Here is a 14,071-nt window from a genome sequence, read left to right on the forward strand (position 1 = left end):
AAAATTGTACAACCAAACCAGACAGGTCCCCCTATGTTATAACTAACACATGCGAGAAATCTAAATAAAAATGCTTTCAAATCTATTGCTTAATCATTGTTCACACTAAAGCATGTTAATTTTACTCCATGTCAAAATCTTTTGGTTTAACAAAACAAAATATTGTAATACGTTTTTAAATGCAAGTAAATACACAAAAAGCGGCTAAATTGCTGTTTAATTTTTTCCTAATTTTAAGCAAAACTTCGTATGCTTTTGATGCACATGCCCTTGATTGCAACTGGGGAACGGTGATTGAATCTGCAAACTTCCACTCCCTCCCACACACACGAGAAATAATCTTGACCAACATAGATGTTGTACTAAAAAATACATTAAAATGGTAAATCTAATCAATGCCTATTAAACAAAAATAAACCAAAGTTGTACTAAATCAGCAGTTCTTCACCCTTATTTATTCGTGGGTCATATTAAAGAAGACTTTAAATACAATGGCCCACCGTTTACCAATAAAAAATGTGGAATTATTTGTTAGGGAGTGTGTATCATAAATTAAAACAATGACTCTAGTAGTACTACAGAATCCTAGAAGTGTCGAACATAAAATAAAAACTGTGATGTATGTATTTATCGCTAGATGTCGTCCCTGAGTTATGACGTCTCGTGTCGTATATAACCGTGTACCGCGTCTTAAACGTGCCAGTCAATATAGAGGTAACTGCTGAAAGGCAGTGGTGGGATTCAGCCAGTTCGCACCGGTTCTATAGAACCGTCTCACGAATTGTTTTGAGATCAGCGAACCGGTTAGCATTACACTGGGGACTATCATTGGACGTTTTGTAACAGAACCGGCTGAAAAATATAACTTTTGCGTCAAAACCGATTGGCAAAAAATTTGAATCACACCACTGCTTAAAGGTGTGTGTGTTCATGACATGGTGTAAAAAGTGCTTTTTAATCAAATAGAATGTTCGTTCTAGCAGCCGGAGGCTTTGCAATGGTGTGGCAATGTGTCGCAAACTGGGTTAAGTTTATTACGGTTTATTGATAGCTGTTGGTTATGACGGAAAGTTAAAACATCTACGATGCTCACTTTTTGGAAGAGCAAGGTCAAACCATCTACTCAATACTTAAATTTGAAGAAAGACAAGAAATGTACTTTGAAGCTGTGATCAATGTATTTGAAAGCTACTGTTGTCCGAGGAAGAACATCACTAGCGAACGATACAGGTGTTTTGTAGAAATCAAAACGATGCTGAACTAATAGATATTTTTATAACCGATTTAAAAACTGTCTAAAAGCTGTAGTTCGCTAACCTTTGTGTTACGGTTGGCAGCCAGAACAACGGGTCAGAACGCGAGATTTTATCTAGACCCAAAGTTCTTTTGCAGAGGTGACTTGTTGCTTTGTGACGTCACGAGCACACAAGTATATTAACACGTGTTTACGACTTTTTTTGTTGAATCTTTATGTATTTTGAATACATAAAGATTTTTTTTAATACATTTTTACATCTTTATGTAAGTATTTGATAGATAAGACGTGGACTTATTATGAGATTTGCTCGTTGCATTTGGATAAAATATTTCTGTTCTGTGATCCGACATAGTCTATTATTAAGCATAAAAGTTGATATTAAAAGATATTTTGGAGATTGTCACAAAACAACAACAACTTTTTGTCAAATTAAGAATTTTTATAGAATTTTAATACTTTTAGAAAGCTTATAGTTTTGTTTGGAAAAAAAATTACCTGTGATATATCCTACTTTTTCCACGACTAAACCAACAGCTTTTCTTGTCTTTCCAATTTGCTATTCTTTTTTTTAAATTTCGTTTGTTGCAGTTCAAATTCGACGTTCAAGTCAATGAAATAACCTGTTATTGGAATGGACAAAAGCTCGACGAGTGCACTTTCCAACATAGAGTTGATGCGAGCACTTACGCTGGGTTGACGATCGGTGGGCTCGATGTGACAGCAGTTGAAATCTAGGACAAGACCGGAAAGGCGGCCAAAGTGGTAACTAGTCGAAGTTTGCAGATTCAATCACCGTTCCCAAGTTGAAAAAGACATCGGCATTGCAATCACTGGCATGTGCATTAAAAGCATACGGAGCCTGTAAATTTGTCCAAAACATGTTATCTACACAACGTTTTTTGCCGCAGTTGATAGCTTTGCTAACAAGAAAACTCATATCGGACAAATTTTGCTAAATACCCGTAGGGAGCGCAAAGAGCATTTGAAAACATTTAATTGCAAATTGTGTCAAAAATACTTACGGTTAGGCATGGCACAGTTAAGGAAAGATAGTGCACAGTTAAGAAAAACTTACATGTTCCAGAAGGTACGGGGACTTGCAACAGTGTTTCGTCATTTTTATCTGCGTTTTTAAACAGCTTTAAGTGTCTGTTAGTGATAAACGTGACTTGCTGGAGGATGACCTTGATGTTGTTTGTCAAATAAGTTAAGCTGTAGTTTAAGACTACAAGCAATGTCTTCAGCGATTTGCTTTAGTTTAGTGCAGTGGTTCTTAACCTTTTTGCTGTAGTTTCCCACTAAAGTCAATCACCAACTTCGAATTTCCCCCTACGTTAACAAAAAAAATTCTTTAAATGAAATAATTGTGTTTATATTTGAATTATTTATATTTAATAGAAATTTTTCAATAGTGATGTCACAAATTTGTTAATTGTCGGTTGCAAAATCATAAATCACTTCGGTTGATGAAAATCATGTAATATGCGTAAACCAATCTGGTTTTAACGAATATGGTTTCCCATCCCATATTTGTTTTGCAATTATATTTGTTTTTGTTGCCTAATTCGTTACAAAACTGTTTCAAGAAACATGTCGGGCTGTTTTTTTCGGCAACCTATGATTGATAAATAGCTGTAAACGGAAAAAAGTCCTTATAAACGGGTTTAGTCATTAAAAAGTATCAACATACGCCTTGTAAAGAAATCACAGTATGCCAAGCCCATTAAAGGCGTCATACCGAATCAGCCGGTCACCAAGCATTCACCACCAAATGGCAAGACATTAGGCTAGAAAAATCTAGCCTGCGGTGAGATTCGAACCCACGACAGGAGTCTTTCCGAGACTTGTAAAGAAAGACTTTTGATACTTTTAAACTGGTGTTTTTTTAAATTATTGCCGTGATTTAATTATTACCGTTCAATTTCATGATCCCGATTTTTTTCAGAACACATTTAATCCATTATTGCTTGTTTATTTCATGTATTGTTATGCGTCGTAATGCAGGATCAATGGTTGTCAAATACATTCTAGCATTAAATAATTTTGCTTCGAACAGAAAGAAATGATAGCTTTAGCGACTGAAAAAGTTAAAGTTATAAGTTTAACTTTCGATTCCGATTTGAACAGTTTATCCCATCGCAACAAAATGGCTGCACCGGTAAGAATTTGTTACAGTTATTTGTACTTTCGTAAGTACAACGATTTTATTTGAGCTTTTTAAAATTTAACAGAAAACAACTGACTATTCAGTCAAAGGTCTCAAGACTCTTGGCAAAACTATCACGGTAGTTGGAAGGCCCTCCGACGACAGGTACTAAAACATTACTCTGCGCCACACATATATTTTATCAAACATCCTTTATACCCCAACCCATGAGTTGTAAGTCGTGCCGGGCTTTTCGGGTCGGGTTCGGGCTTAGGTTTCTTGAAAAAAACTGACTTAATTCGGGCCTGACTTTACCGTCTGTGTCTTTATTTTGCAAAATAAATTTAACTAGCTAAGTAGCCATTTGCTGGACCTGACCTAAAAACATCTCTAAAACGCCTGGTTCAAGATCAGTTGTCTCTTGTGTTTGTTGTCTTGGTCTTTTCTCAGGCTTCAACGTATAGGCCAGTCAATCAAACTTTCGGTCCTAAGCGGGCTTCTCAAAAACGATTCGGGTTCGGGCCGGGTTTTGGGCTTGTACTTCCGGGTTCGGGCTCCGATTTTACGCCTGTTTACATCTCGGCCCCAGCCACAGTCACGTTTTTAGCCTTAGGATTAAATTAGCATTCGCACTAATCAGGTTTTTTTTAAGGTTTGGTTTGGGTGACCGCTAAGTAGTTTTAAGAGACCGCAAGTGTTTTATTTAAATACCAAAAAATAGCCATATTTGCTTAAACGGGAATTTTGGGAAACCGCTGGAGAAACCGTTTCGGTCCCCCAAAACACCTTAAAAAAACACTGGCACTAATCGCTTTTTATTGCAGGGTTGAAATCAACTTTTTGGTGTATGATAACTTGGACGTTACCGGATTTCATTTCAGCCCCTGTTTTGACAAGGAAGAGATCGAGAGAAACAATAAAACGAATGCAGGTTGGCAGCCAGAACAATGGGCCAGAACGGGTGATTTTGTCTGGGCCCAAAGTTCTTATGCAAAGGTTTGTTGCAGTGATGTACCGAACCAGCTAAATTTCGGTTCGGCCGAAACTGAATATTGGGCAGTTTTACCGAATAAGTTCGGTCGAATCAACCAAATCGTTTGTGACGTCACGCGAAGTAGTGCGCTACGCGTTTGACATTTTCGGTTTCGGCCGAATCGCAATCTTTGCAAAAACGGCCGATTCGTCCGAAAAATTTCGGCAAACCGAATATTTGGTACATCTCTAGTTTGTTGATCCTTTGTGGCGTGACGAGCACACAAGTTTATTAACCAGGATTTGAGTTAAATTTTTATGAAGTAATTGATGGATACGACCTGGATTAATTATGAGATTTGCTTGTTGCATTTGGATAAAATAGTCATGTTCTGTGATTAGATGTAGTGTACTATTCGCCTACAGATGTAAGAAAACAGAACAATCAACAAACATAAAGTTGATATTCAAAGAAATTTTAGGGATTGTGACAAAACAACAACTTTTTGTCAATTCAAATTCAAAATTTTAATATTCTTAGAAAGCTTAGTCTTGTTTGGTAATATATAACTTATATGAACCTAAATTTAAACTGCGAAACATTTTTTTTTCTAAACCAACTGTTCTTCTTATCTTTCCAATTTAATGTCGTTTGTGGTAGTTCAAATTCGACGTTGGAGACAATGAAATAACCTGTTATTGGAATGGACAAAAACTCGACGGGTGTACTTTCCAACCCGAGTTGATGCGAGCACTTACGTTGGGTTGACGATCGGTGGGCTCGATGTGACTCGAGTTGACATCCAGGACAACAGCGGAAATGCGGCCAAAGTGGTAACTAGTGTTTTTGGCCCAGAGTTGTAAGTCAGGTCGCGCTTTTCTGGTCGGATTCGGACTTAGGTTTCTTAAAAAAGGGGACTTGATTCGGGTCTGACTTTACACTCTGTGTCAGTATTTTTTCAATAAATTTAACTAGCTAAGTAGCCAGTTGCTGGACCTGACCTAATGTCACACAGTCCTAAAACGCCTCGCTCAAGACCAATTGTCTATTGTGTTTGTTGTATTGGTCTTTCCTGAGACTTCAATGTGTAGGCCAGTTTTTTGTTTAGTGGACTCGTTTTATTTTCCTGCGTTTTAAAAATGCGGCTGAAATTACTCGCAAATTTTACTGGTAATTTTACCTTAATGAAAACACGTTACGCAACAAAGTAAACCCAACATCAGTTATATAAAGGTGCTTTATTACGATGATCGTATTTTGCCCTTTAATGATAAAGGCTGCATACTCATGGTGTAAAGTCCAAATTACAACACTTATATCCGTTCATGTTTTTTTTTGTTTTTTGTTTGCAGGAAACACAAGTGGACGTTCAGAACATAGTAACATTGGGCAAGACCATCAAAGTGGTTGCAACACCTGTGAAAGTAAAGTTGGTAATGTGGTGCAGAGTTGTAGGTCGGACAGGGATTTTCGGGCCGGGTTCGGGCTTAGGTTTTTTCAAGAAAAACGGGATTGATTCGGGCCTGACTTTACACTCTGTGTCAGTATTCTTTTTAAATAAATTTAACTAGCTAAGTAACCAGTTGCTACCTGACCTAATGTCAAAAATCTCTAAATCGTCTGGGTTCAAGATCAGTTGTCTCTTGTGTTTGTTGTCTTGTCTTTTCTGAGGCTTCAGTGTATAGGCCTGTCAATTAAACTTTCGGGCTTAAACGGGCTTCTCAAAAACGATTCGGGTTCGGGTCGGGTTTCGGGCTTGTACTTTCGGTTTCGGGCGGGTGCGGGCTCGAATTTCAGGCCTGTTAACAACTCTGATGTGCTGAACAGCCAATAATATCTTATGCTGTCAAATCATGCCAAAGAGAGTGTGCGTTCTTTCAAGTACCAGCACTGATTTAAGACAGAGTTGTAAACGTGCCTGAAATTGGAACCTGAACCCGGCCCGAACCCAATTCGTTTTTGAGAAGCCCGTTTTGATCCGAAAGTTTGATTGACAGGCCTACACATTAAATCCTCAGGAAAGACCATGATACCAAACGCAATCAACAATTGGTCTTGAACAAGGCGTTTTAGGGCTGTTTGACATTAGGTCAGGTCCAGCAACTTGATACTTAGCGAGTTAAATTTATCTAAAAAACACTGACACAGAGTTTAAAGTCAGGCCCGAATCAATCCCGTTTTTTTAAGAAACCTAAGCCTGAACCCAGCTTGAACCCAGGCCGTAACCCAATCGAAATTCGATGGACCATTTTTAAATAAATGAACACAAATGAAGCTTAGCGTAAAAGTCACAACCAAATCAAGATTTTTTGTGCTTGATCTTTTCGAGGCCCAACCCAAACTGGACCCGAATTTGAATCAAAGCCCGAAAGCCCGGCCGGTGATGTTAAGGTTAGCAAACTAAGTGCAATTAGGATAATTATCCCACTTTCCTGTTTTAAAAGGTCCATCTTCAACTTAAAGATGAACAACAGCAACAACAACATCGCTTTTCAATTAAACCCAAGGTTCGACGAAAAGTTGATTGTGCGTAACAATATAGTGAGCGGAAACTGGAAAAACGAGGAAAGAAGCGTGTCGGTGCCGAGTACGAGGTAAAGTGGCGGCTTACAGTGGTAAAACTTATGTGTATGAAACAAAGTTGTAAGACGGGTCGGGGTTTTTGGGCAGGGTTCGGGCTTAGGTTAAAAAAAATCAAAGAAAAAGAGCTTGATTCCGGCCTGACTTTAAACTTTTTGTCCGTATTTTTTTTACTTGTAGCGGCCTCTCTCACTTCCGTTATCGTGTGCCTTCATACTACAGCGAACCGGACAGATTGCCTTCTTTCTCTGACTCTCGTCTTATGCGTCGTATTCGCTCATTGTGTCATTCTAGTACGATGTACCTCGAATAAACACCTCGCTACATTTGGTGACCCCAAGCGTGCAAAAACGTTATTTTTGCATTACGACAGAAGCCACAAACTCAGAGAATGCTGTAGCAGTAAAGTTACCGACGTTTTGGACAGCTCAGCCACGAGTTTGGTTTCAGCAAGCGGAGGCACAGTTCGCTCTTAAAAGCATTAAAGGAGATCTAACGAAGTACTATTATGTCGTTTCGGCTCTGGATCAGGACACAGCAAATCGTCTTATAGACCTGCTAGAAAGCCCTCCAGACGCAGCCAAATACGAGGCAATCAAGACACGTTTGGTAGAAACCTTTTGTCTTTCGCGCCCACAGAGGGACTTCACATGCCTCCTTTGGGCGACAGAATGCCATCCGCTTTAATGGATGACATGCTTGCATTACTTGGCGATGCAAAGGAATGTTTTGTTTTCCAACAACTGTTTTTGGAGCGATTGCCTGAGTATATCCGCACACGGCTGAGCGGAGAGGACATTAGTGAATCACGGCTCTTGGCCCGCAAAGCAGATGCGATATGGTCCGGTAATCAGACGCCTACGGAACCCGCACTGTCCAACGTTCGACGCAATGGGTTTTCTCCCGACCAGCATCAAAAACGAGGTAGGAAGTCTTCACCACAGGCGATGCCTGACTCAAAGTCCCTCTGCTTTTATCATCGTCGTTTTGGCAGAAATGCGATTAAGTGTCGTAACCCTTGTGCACTCGCACAGCAGGGAAACGAAAAAGCCGGTCATCCCTAACTGCCACGATGGCCGGCGCACTTGGCAACCTTTTCTTTGTCTGGGATAGCTCAGCAGGTCGTAATTTTCTTGTTGATACTGGCGCAGAGATAAGCGTCATACCTCCCACGGGATTAGAGCGCCGCACCAATCCTCCCGGAAAAACCCTCGTTGCTGCTAATGGCACCCATATCCTGACGTACGGGTCACGTCTGGTATCCATGCATTTATTTCCGGCAAATTTCAATGGAAATTTGTACTTGCCGAAGTTTCTCGACCGCTGCTCGGCGCCGACTTTTTGAGGGCACATTCTCTTTTAGTTGACCTCAAGCACCGACGCCTCATCAATGCCGAAACTTTCTCCAGCGTCGCACTTGGCAAGGCCTCCCAATCAGCGCCGAACCTTAATGCTGTTTCCTCGGGCACGTCTGTCTATGCTCGACTATTGGCCGAGTTCCCAGGAATAACAACTCCCCACTTTTCACAGTCGCTTCCCAAGCATGGAGTTCAGCATTTCATTCCCACTAACGGCCCACCAGTGCACTCTCGCGCTCGTCGTCTCCCTCCCGAGAAACTCAGCATCGCTAAAAAGGAATTTCACAACATGCTGCAACTGGGCATTATTCGACGCTCTTCCAGTCCATGGGCCTCGCCACTGCACATGGTTCCAAAGTCGTCCGGTGGGTGGCGCCCCTGCGGCGATTACTGCCGTCTTAACGCAGCTACCCAGCCTGATCGTTACGCCATTCCTCACATTCAAGACTTTTCGGCTCGGTTGGCAGGTTCTTGCGTTTTTTCCAAAATTGACCTTGTTCGCGGCTACCACCAGGTTCCTGTGGCACCTGATGACATCGCGAAAACCACGGTCATTACCCCTTTTGGCCTTTTTGAATTCCTTCGCATGCCCTTCGGCCATAAAAATGCGGCACAGGCCTTTCAGCGACTGATGGACACGGTATGTCAATCTTTAGACTTTGTGTTCGTCTATCTTGATGACATCCTCGTCGCAAGCAAGTCTCTTTCCGAGCACTACGACCATTTAAAGCGTCTTTTCAAACAGCTTTCCGCCCATGGCCTTGTCATCAACCTGGGAAAGTGCAAGTTTGGAGTTTCTCAAATCGATTTTCTGGGGCATCGCGTTGACCGTACCGGCGCCCGGCCCCTTCCCAACAAAGTCGAGGCTATTCAAACTTTTCCGCGCCCCACTACTGTCAAAGGCCTTCAGGAGTTTGTAGGTATGGTAAACTTTTACCACCGTTTTATTCCTGGCGCTGCACGCATTATGACTCCTATTTACGAGGCACTCAAGGGCAATCCTACAACGTTGCTTTGGAGTGACAGCTTAGATTTGGCTTTCTCGGAGGCAAAAACCGCCCTAGCGAACGCCACGCTGTTGCACCATCCCTTGCCTGATGCACCGACTGCTGTGACTAGCGATGCATCACAGCATTCCATCGGGGCTATTCTCCAGCAATTTATCAATAATGCCTGGCGACCATTGGCATTTTTTAGCAAACGCCTGCGATCATCGGAGCTCAAATACAGCGCTTTTGACAGGGAACTGCTCGCCTTGCATCTCGCCATTCGTCATTTTCGCTATTTTTTGGAAGGTCGCGTGTTTACTGCCTATACCGATCACAAGCCTCTGACCTTTGCTTTTACCAAAGTGTCCGCTCCCTGGTCAGCACGCCAACAACGTCATTTAACCGCCATTTCTGAGTTTACCACAGATGTGCGCCACATCGATGGCAAACAAAACCACGTGACAGACGCGCTCTCCCGCGGTTCCATTGATGCTGTTCGACTCCCACTTGACTTGGATTATTCGGCACTGGCAGCTGCGCAGGTCGCTCCGGAGGTTCAAGCATATCGTACCGCTGTCACTAACCTTAAGCTAGAGGACATACAGATTGATCCATGTGGAACTACAATTCTTTGTGACGTTTCCTCTGGATCGCCTCGTCCAATTGTCCCAACCTCATGGCAACGCAAAGTTTTTGCCATTATACACGGTCTTTCGCACCCATCCATACGGTCAACACGCAAACTTGTCGCTTCAAAGTTTGTTTGGCACGGCTTAGAACGCCAAGTTGGCCTTTGGGCAAAACAGTGCGTCCGCTGTCAGAAGGCAAAAGTCCAACGCCACGTCCGTGCGCCTCTACCAAGCTACCCGCCCTGCTATGCACGCTTTCAGCATCTCAACGTCGACATTGTTGGACCGCTTGCACCTTCGCAGTGTAACAGATACCTCCTTACGTTGGTACATGAAAAGTGCACTCATGGCACGTCTAACGGGCCCCAATTGGGTCGACGAACTGCCATGGGTTATGCTTGGAATCAGCACAGCTCCAAAGGAAGACCTGCAGGCTTCATCGGCCGAACTTGTTTACGGCTCTACCATTACCGTTCCAGGCGATTTTTTCCGCCAAGAACATCACGAGCTTTCACCCCAAACGGTTCTTCCATCGTTAAAGGCTACGGTGCGTCAACTTGTACCGACTCCAATGTCACGCCACGGTCCTGTCCGCACAACGGTCCCCGCAGCATTGGCCTCCACTCCGTACGTTTTCGTACGGAAAGAAGGCCATAGACCCCCACTTACACCACCTTACGATGGCCCTTTTCGCGTCATTGATCGAGGAAGCAAGGGTTTCACGCTTGCTATCGGCGAAAGCAACCAGCTCGTTTCCATCGACCGTCTTAAGCCAGCGCATGTCGACCTTACGCAGCCGGTACAAGTGGCCCAACCCCCACGCCGTGGTCGCCCTCCCAATTCCGCGCACCAACCAACGCCGACACAACCGGTGCCATCCGAGAAGAAATCGCATATTTCAGCACCGCCCGATCCGGTTCCACCCGAACCCGTTCCTGCCCTGGCGGATCCACCAGGTCACCAGCCAGAAACTTTACCTTCGGGCCAACACACGCGCACGCGTCAAATTCACACTCCGTCGCGTTTTATGTGTTAATTTTATTATGTCCATTTCTGGAGGAGGGTCATGTAGCGGCCTCTCTCACTTCCGTTATCGTGTGCCTTCATACTACAGCGAACCGGACAGATTGCCTTCTTTCTCTGACTCTCGTCTTATGCGTCGTATTCGCTCATTGTGTCATTCTAGTACGTTGTACCTCGAATAAATACCTCGCTACATACTTATAAATTACTAAGATAAGTAGCCAGTTGCTGGACCAAATCTAATGCCCAATAGCCCTAAGACTTCTTGTTCAAGACTTTGTCTATTATTGTCTATCCTATATGTCTTCTATATTATAGTCCTGTCAATCATTCTCAAAAATGATTCGGGCCGGGCTTTGCGCTTTTGTTTTGGGTTCAGGACGGGTTCGGCCTCTAAATTCAGGCCCGCTTACAACTTTGGTTTGAAATAATACTGATGTCAATTTGTGTCTGTTATTTCAGTACAACATCTACGTTGGGCAAAGGTTTGTCTCTTGTGTGTGGGACGGCGCTGAGGTTTGCAGATTCAACCACCGTTCCCCAATTGAACAAGACGTCGGCCTTGCAATCACGGGCATGTGCATTAAAAGCATTGGGTGCCTTTAAATTTGTCCAAAACATATTCTCCACACAACAAACGTTTTTTTTTTTGTCAAAGTTAATAGTTTTGCAAACAAATAAAACTCACATCGGACAAATTTTGCTAAATACCGGTAGGTGACGCAAAGAGCATTTGCGAACATTTTGATGCAAATGGTGTGAAAATGCTGACGGTTAGGCATAATAGGGTTGGGGTGAGGTTTTGTAAAAATAATAACAATAAAAACAACCTATTTGTTCCTAACGATAAATTCCGTTTCTAACCCTATCATAGTCTTACTGTGAATTTACTTAACTGTGCTCTTTACGCAGATCGATCAGTATTTAGCAAAATCCGTATGTTGTGAGTTCTTAAGTTACTAGCCGACCGTCGAAGTTGGTAAGAACATCCACACGATGGCTCTAGTGTCTAGTGCAGGGGTCTCAAACACGCGGCCCGCGGGCCGCATGCGGCCCTCCAAGGGTTTTTGTGCGGCCCGCGAAGTAATTTTGAGAAGTTTTGTGTTTTATTTAGGCGGAATATCCCATAAGACCGGTGAATTTACATGGCACAATCATTCTCTACTGGTGGTATATGCAGCGTTTGATTGAGCGAGATCATGTTTAAAATCAGCAATTGCGATTGTTGCGTCATATTTTATACATTGTTGCGTCATTGTAGGCCATTGTTTCCACACAAAGCAATATAGCACAGTTGACTCTTTCACTTTGCTACACTGTATATCTGTTTGTTATTTATTACAATTATGTTTTTTAATGTAGTTAGTGACATTAATGAACATTTCACTTTTTAATCACGCAATGTCTTTTCTTGTCATGTTACACCGTAACAAATGTGTCGATAGTGCGGCCCCCGACTTACTTAAAAGTTTGTTTTTGGCCCCCAAACCAGTTTGAGTTTGAGACCCCTGGTCTAGTGTATAGCGTCTATGCGGTCCAAACCACATATTTAATCCCGATGGAAATTTGCCCAACTCTGCTTTTTTGAAACAATAAAAAATGGTAAAATATGTTTGTCAGCTTTGGCGCAAATAAAAGTTTTGACTTCGGGGCATGGTAAAACGGATGGATTCTGCTTTAAGGTCGACATTTACATTCCAATACGTTGAATGTCGATTTTTATTGACCGAATGAAAAGGACACAATCACAGTGTCGAACTTATAATAACCGACAATAACGCTGTCGACTCAAGGACGTACAGCGCTGATCCTTACATAACAAATAGTTCTGCGATATAACAGTGATTTTCATGCCAGGAAATGACCCCAACCAGACAGTAGCAGCTGGTAGCAGTTACATCACGAACACCTGCCAACCACCAGAATCTCACTTGTAAACTTTAACAAACAACCTCAAAGTCATCCACCAGCAAGTCGCGTCATCATCAGCAGACACTTAAAGCTGCTCAAGAACGCAGATAAAAAGGACAAAACCCAGACGAAAAACGCATTTTGTAAATGTTGGCAAGTCCCCTCACCCAGTACAACTTTGAGTCGTACAGCGATAACGCATCGCTATGCCAACACTTCGCTTTAAAGCATTACGATAATTACACTGGCCAACACAATTTTTGGTGTCTTTAATGTTAAAACTGATATTGACTAATTTTGGGGTGCTGATTTCAAAAATCATTACGGTTTTCTTCAATCAGATCAACTTCTTAAGTTATTTACAAAATCAAAATTCATGACCATATTGATTCAATGACTTTAAAATCATGCTTTTATGTGTTTGTTAAAGTTTTGTTACATTATACACATCAATTTCCTACAGTCCAGTCAATTTCATAGCATGAATATGCCTTCTATGCTTATGCTCTGTCTAAAAATGGTTAGTGCGGGCTAGCGGTAACTTTAAACTAAACGTGTTTTATGGAGTGATTTTCAGACTAGTAAAGCAACGTGGTAATACTAAAATTAATAGTGGCTAGGTCATCTATAAGGTGTTGCATGAATTACCAAGATGTTTTATGCTACATTACTGGTGAATACCCATACAACACAACTAAAACGAGAAAAAAAAAGTATCAAATGTGCATATCTTGCACACTTTGATGTGACTTTGGGGGTTTAGGACAAGCAATGCGCTCCACTTACCTAATGTTGATTGGAATATTGCAGTAATGGACAAAAACAGTAGAAAGGGACTGAAATTATTAGAAAGAGTACATAACAAAGTTATTAAGCAGTCTGAAAAATTCGGTACGAAAATAAATACAAAGCTACACTTCCTATAAAACGTAGGGGATATAAATTATGAGAATTAAGCTGAAAGGTTTCAACAGGATATCAGTAAAACGAAACGTGTCAGGGAAGAGGGAATAAAGTGGTCCTGGCTAACTGCTGTTGGTTAATTAAACGGGACGATTTGCTGCCATTCGGTTCCGAAAGTTACCAAAGTACATGTGTAGGCCTATACCTGATAACTTACAAATTTGAAACATTTTTTTTTATTTTTGTGTTGAATTTTGTTTGTTAGGAGTGTCCAGCTGTTACATTTAAAATTAAATTCGAA

General features: G+C 41.8%; 1 protein-coding gene and 2 pseudogenes across 2 annotated transcripts; all 3 read left to right on the forward strand.

The window, feature by feature from the left end:
- Window positions 1-3,404: 3,404 nt before the first annotated feature.
- Window positions 3,405-7,260, forward strand: LOC145234472 (uncharacterized; annotated as a pseudogene). The gene is made up of 6 exons (XR_013861290.1): window positions 3,405-3,416; window positions 3,490-3,569; window positions 4,229-4,400; window positions 5,038-5,210; window positions 5,730-6,971; window positions 7,138-7,260. The product of XR_013861290.1 is annotated as an uncharacterized LOC145234472 (transcript).
- On the forward strand, window positions 6,841-8,021 carry LOC145234473 (uncharacterized; annotated as a pseudogene).
- Window positions 8,022-8,029: 8 nt separating this feature from the next.
- On the forward strand, window positions 8,030-10,969 carry LOC145234474 (uncharacterized). Its single transcript, XM_080099201.1, has 3 exons — window positions 8,030-8,215; window positions 8,488-9,993; window positions 10,082-10,969. Exons 1-3 carry the CDS (start codon window positions 8,030-8,032, stop codon window positions 10,967-10,969), a joined length of 2,580 nt encoding a protein of 859 aa, XP_079955327.1.
- The last annotated feature ends 3,102 nt before the right edge of the window (window positions 10,970-14,071 follow it).

Source organism: Phallusia mammillata, chromosome 6, assembly GCF_965637545.1.
Source record: "Phallusia mammillata chromosome 6, kaPhaMamm4.hap1.1, whole genome shotgun sequence".
NCBI lineage: Eukaryota > Metazoa > Chordata > Ascidiacea > Phlebobranchia > Ascidiidae > Phallusia > Phallusia mammillata.

Bases quoted from the DNA above. Each gene is read 5' to 3' on its own strand.
- LOC145234474 (XM_080099201.1), top strand. From the start codon at position 8,030: ATGGCCGGCGCACTTGGCAACCTTTTCTTTGTCTGGGATAGCTCAGCA. The intron at 8,216-8,487 runs GTATCCATGCAT...CACTTTTCACAG, and splicing joins TGACGTACGGGTCACGTCTG to TCGCTTCCCAAGCATGGAGT. The intron at 9,994-10,081 runs GTTTTTGCCATT...GGCACGGCTTAG, and splicing joins CAACCTCATGGCAACGCAAA to AACGCCAAGTTGGCCTTTGG.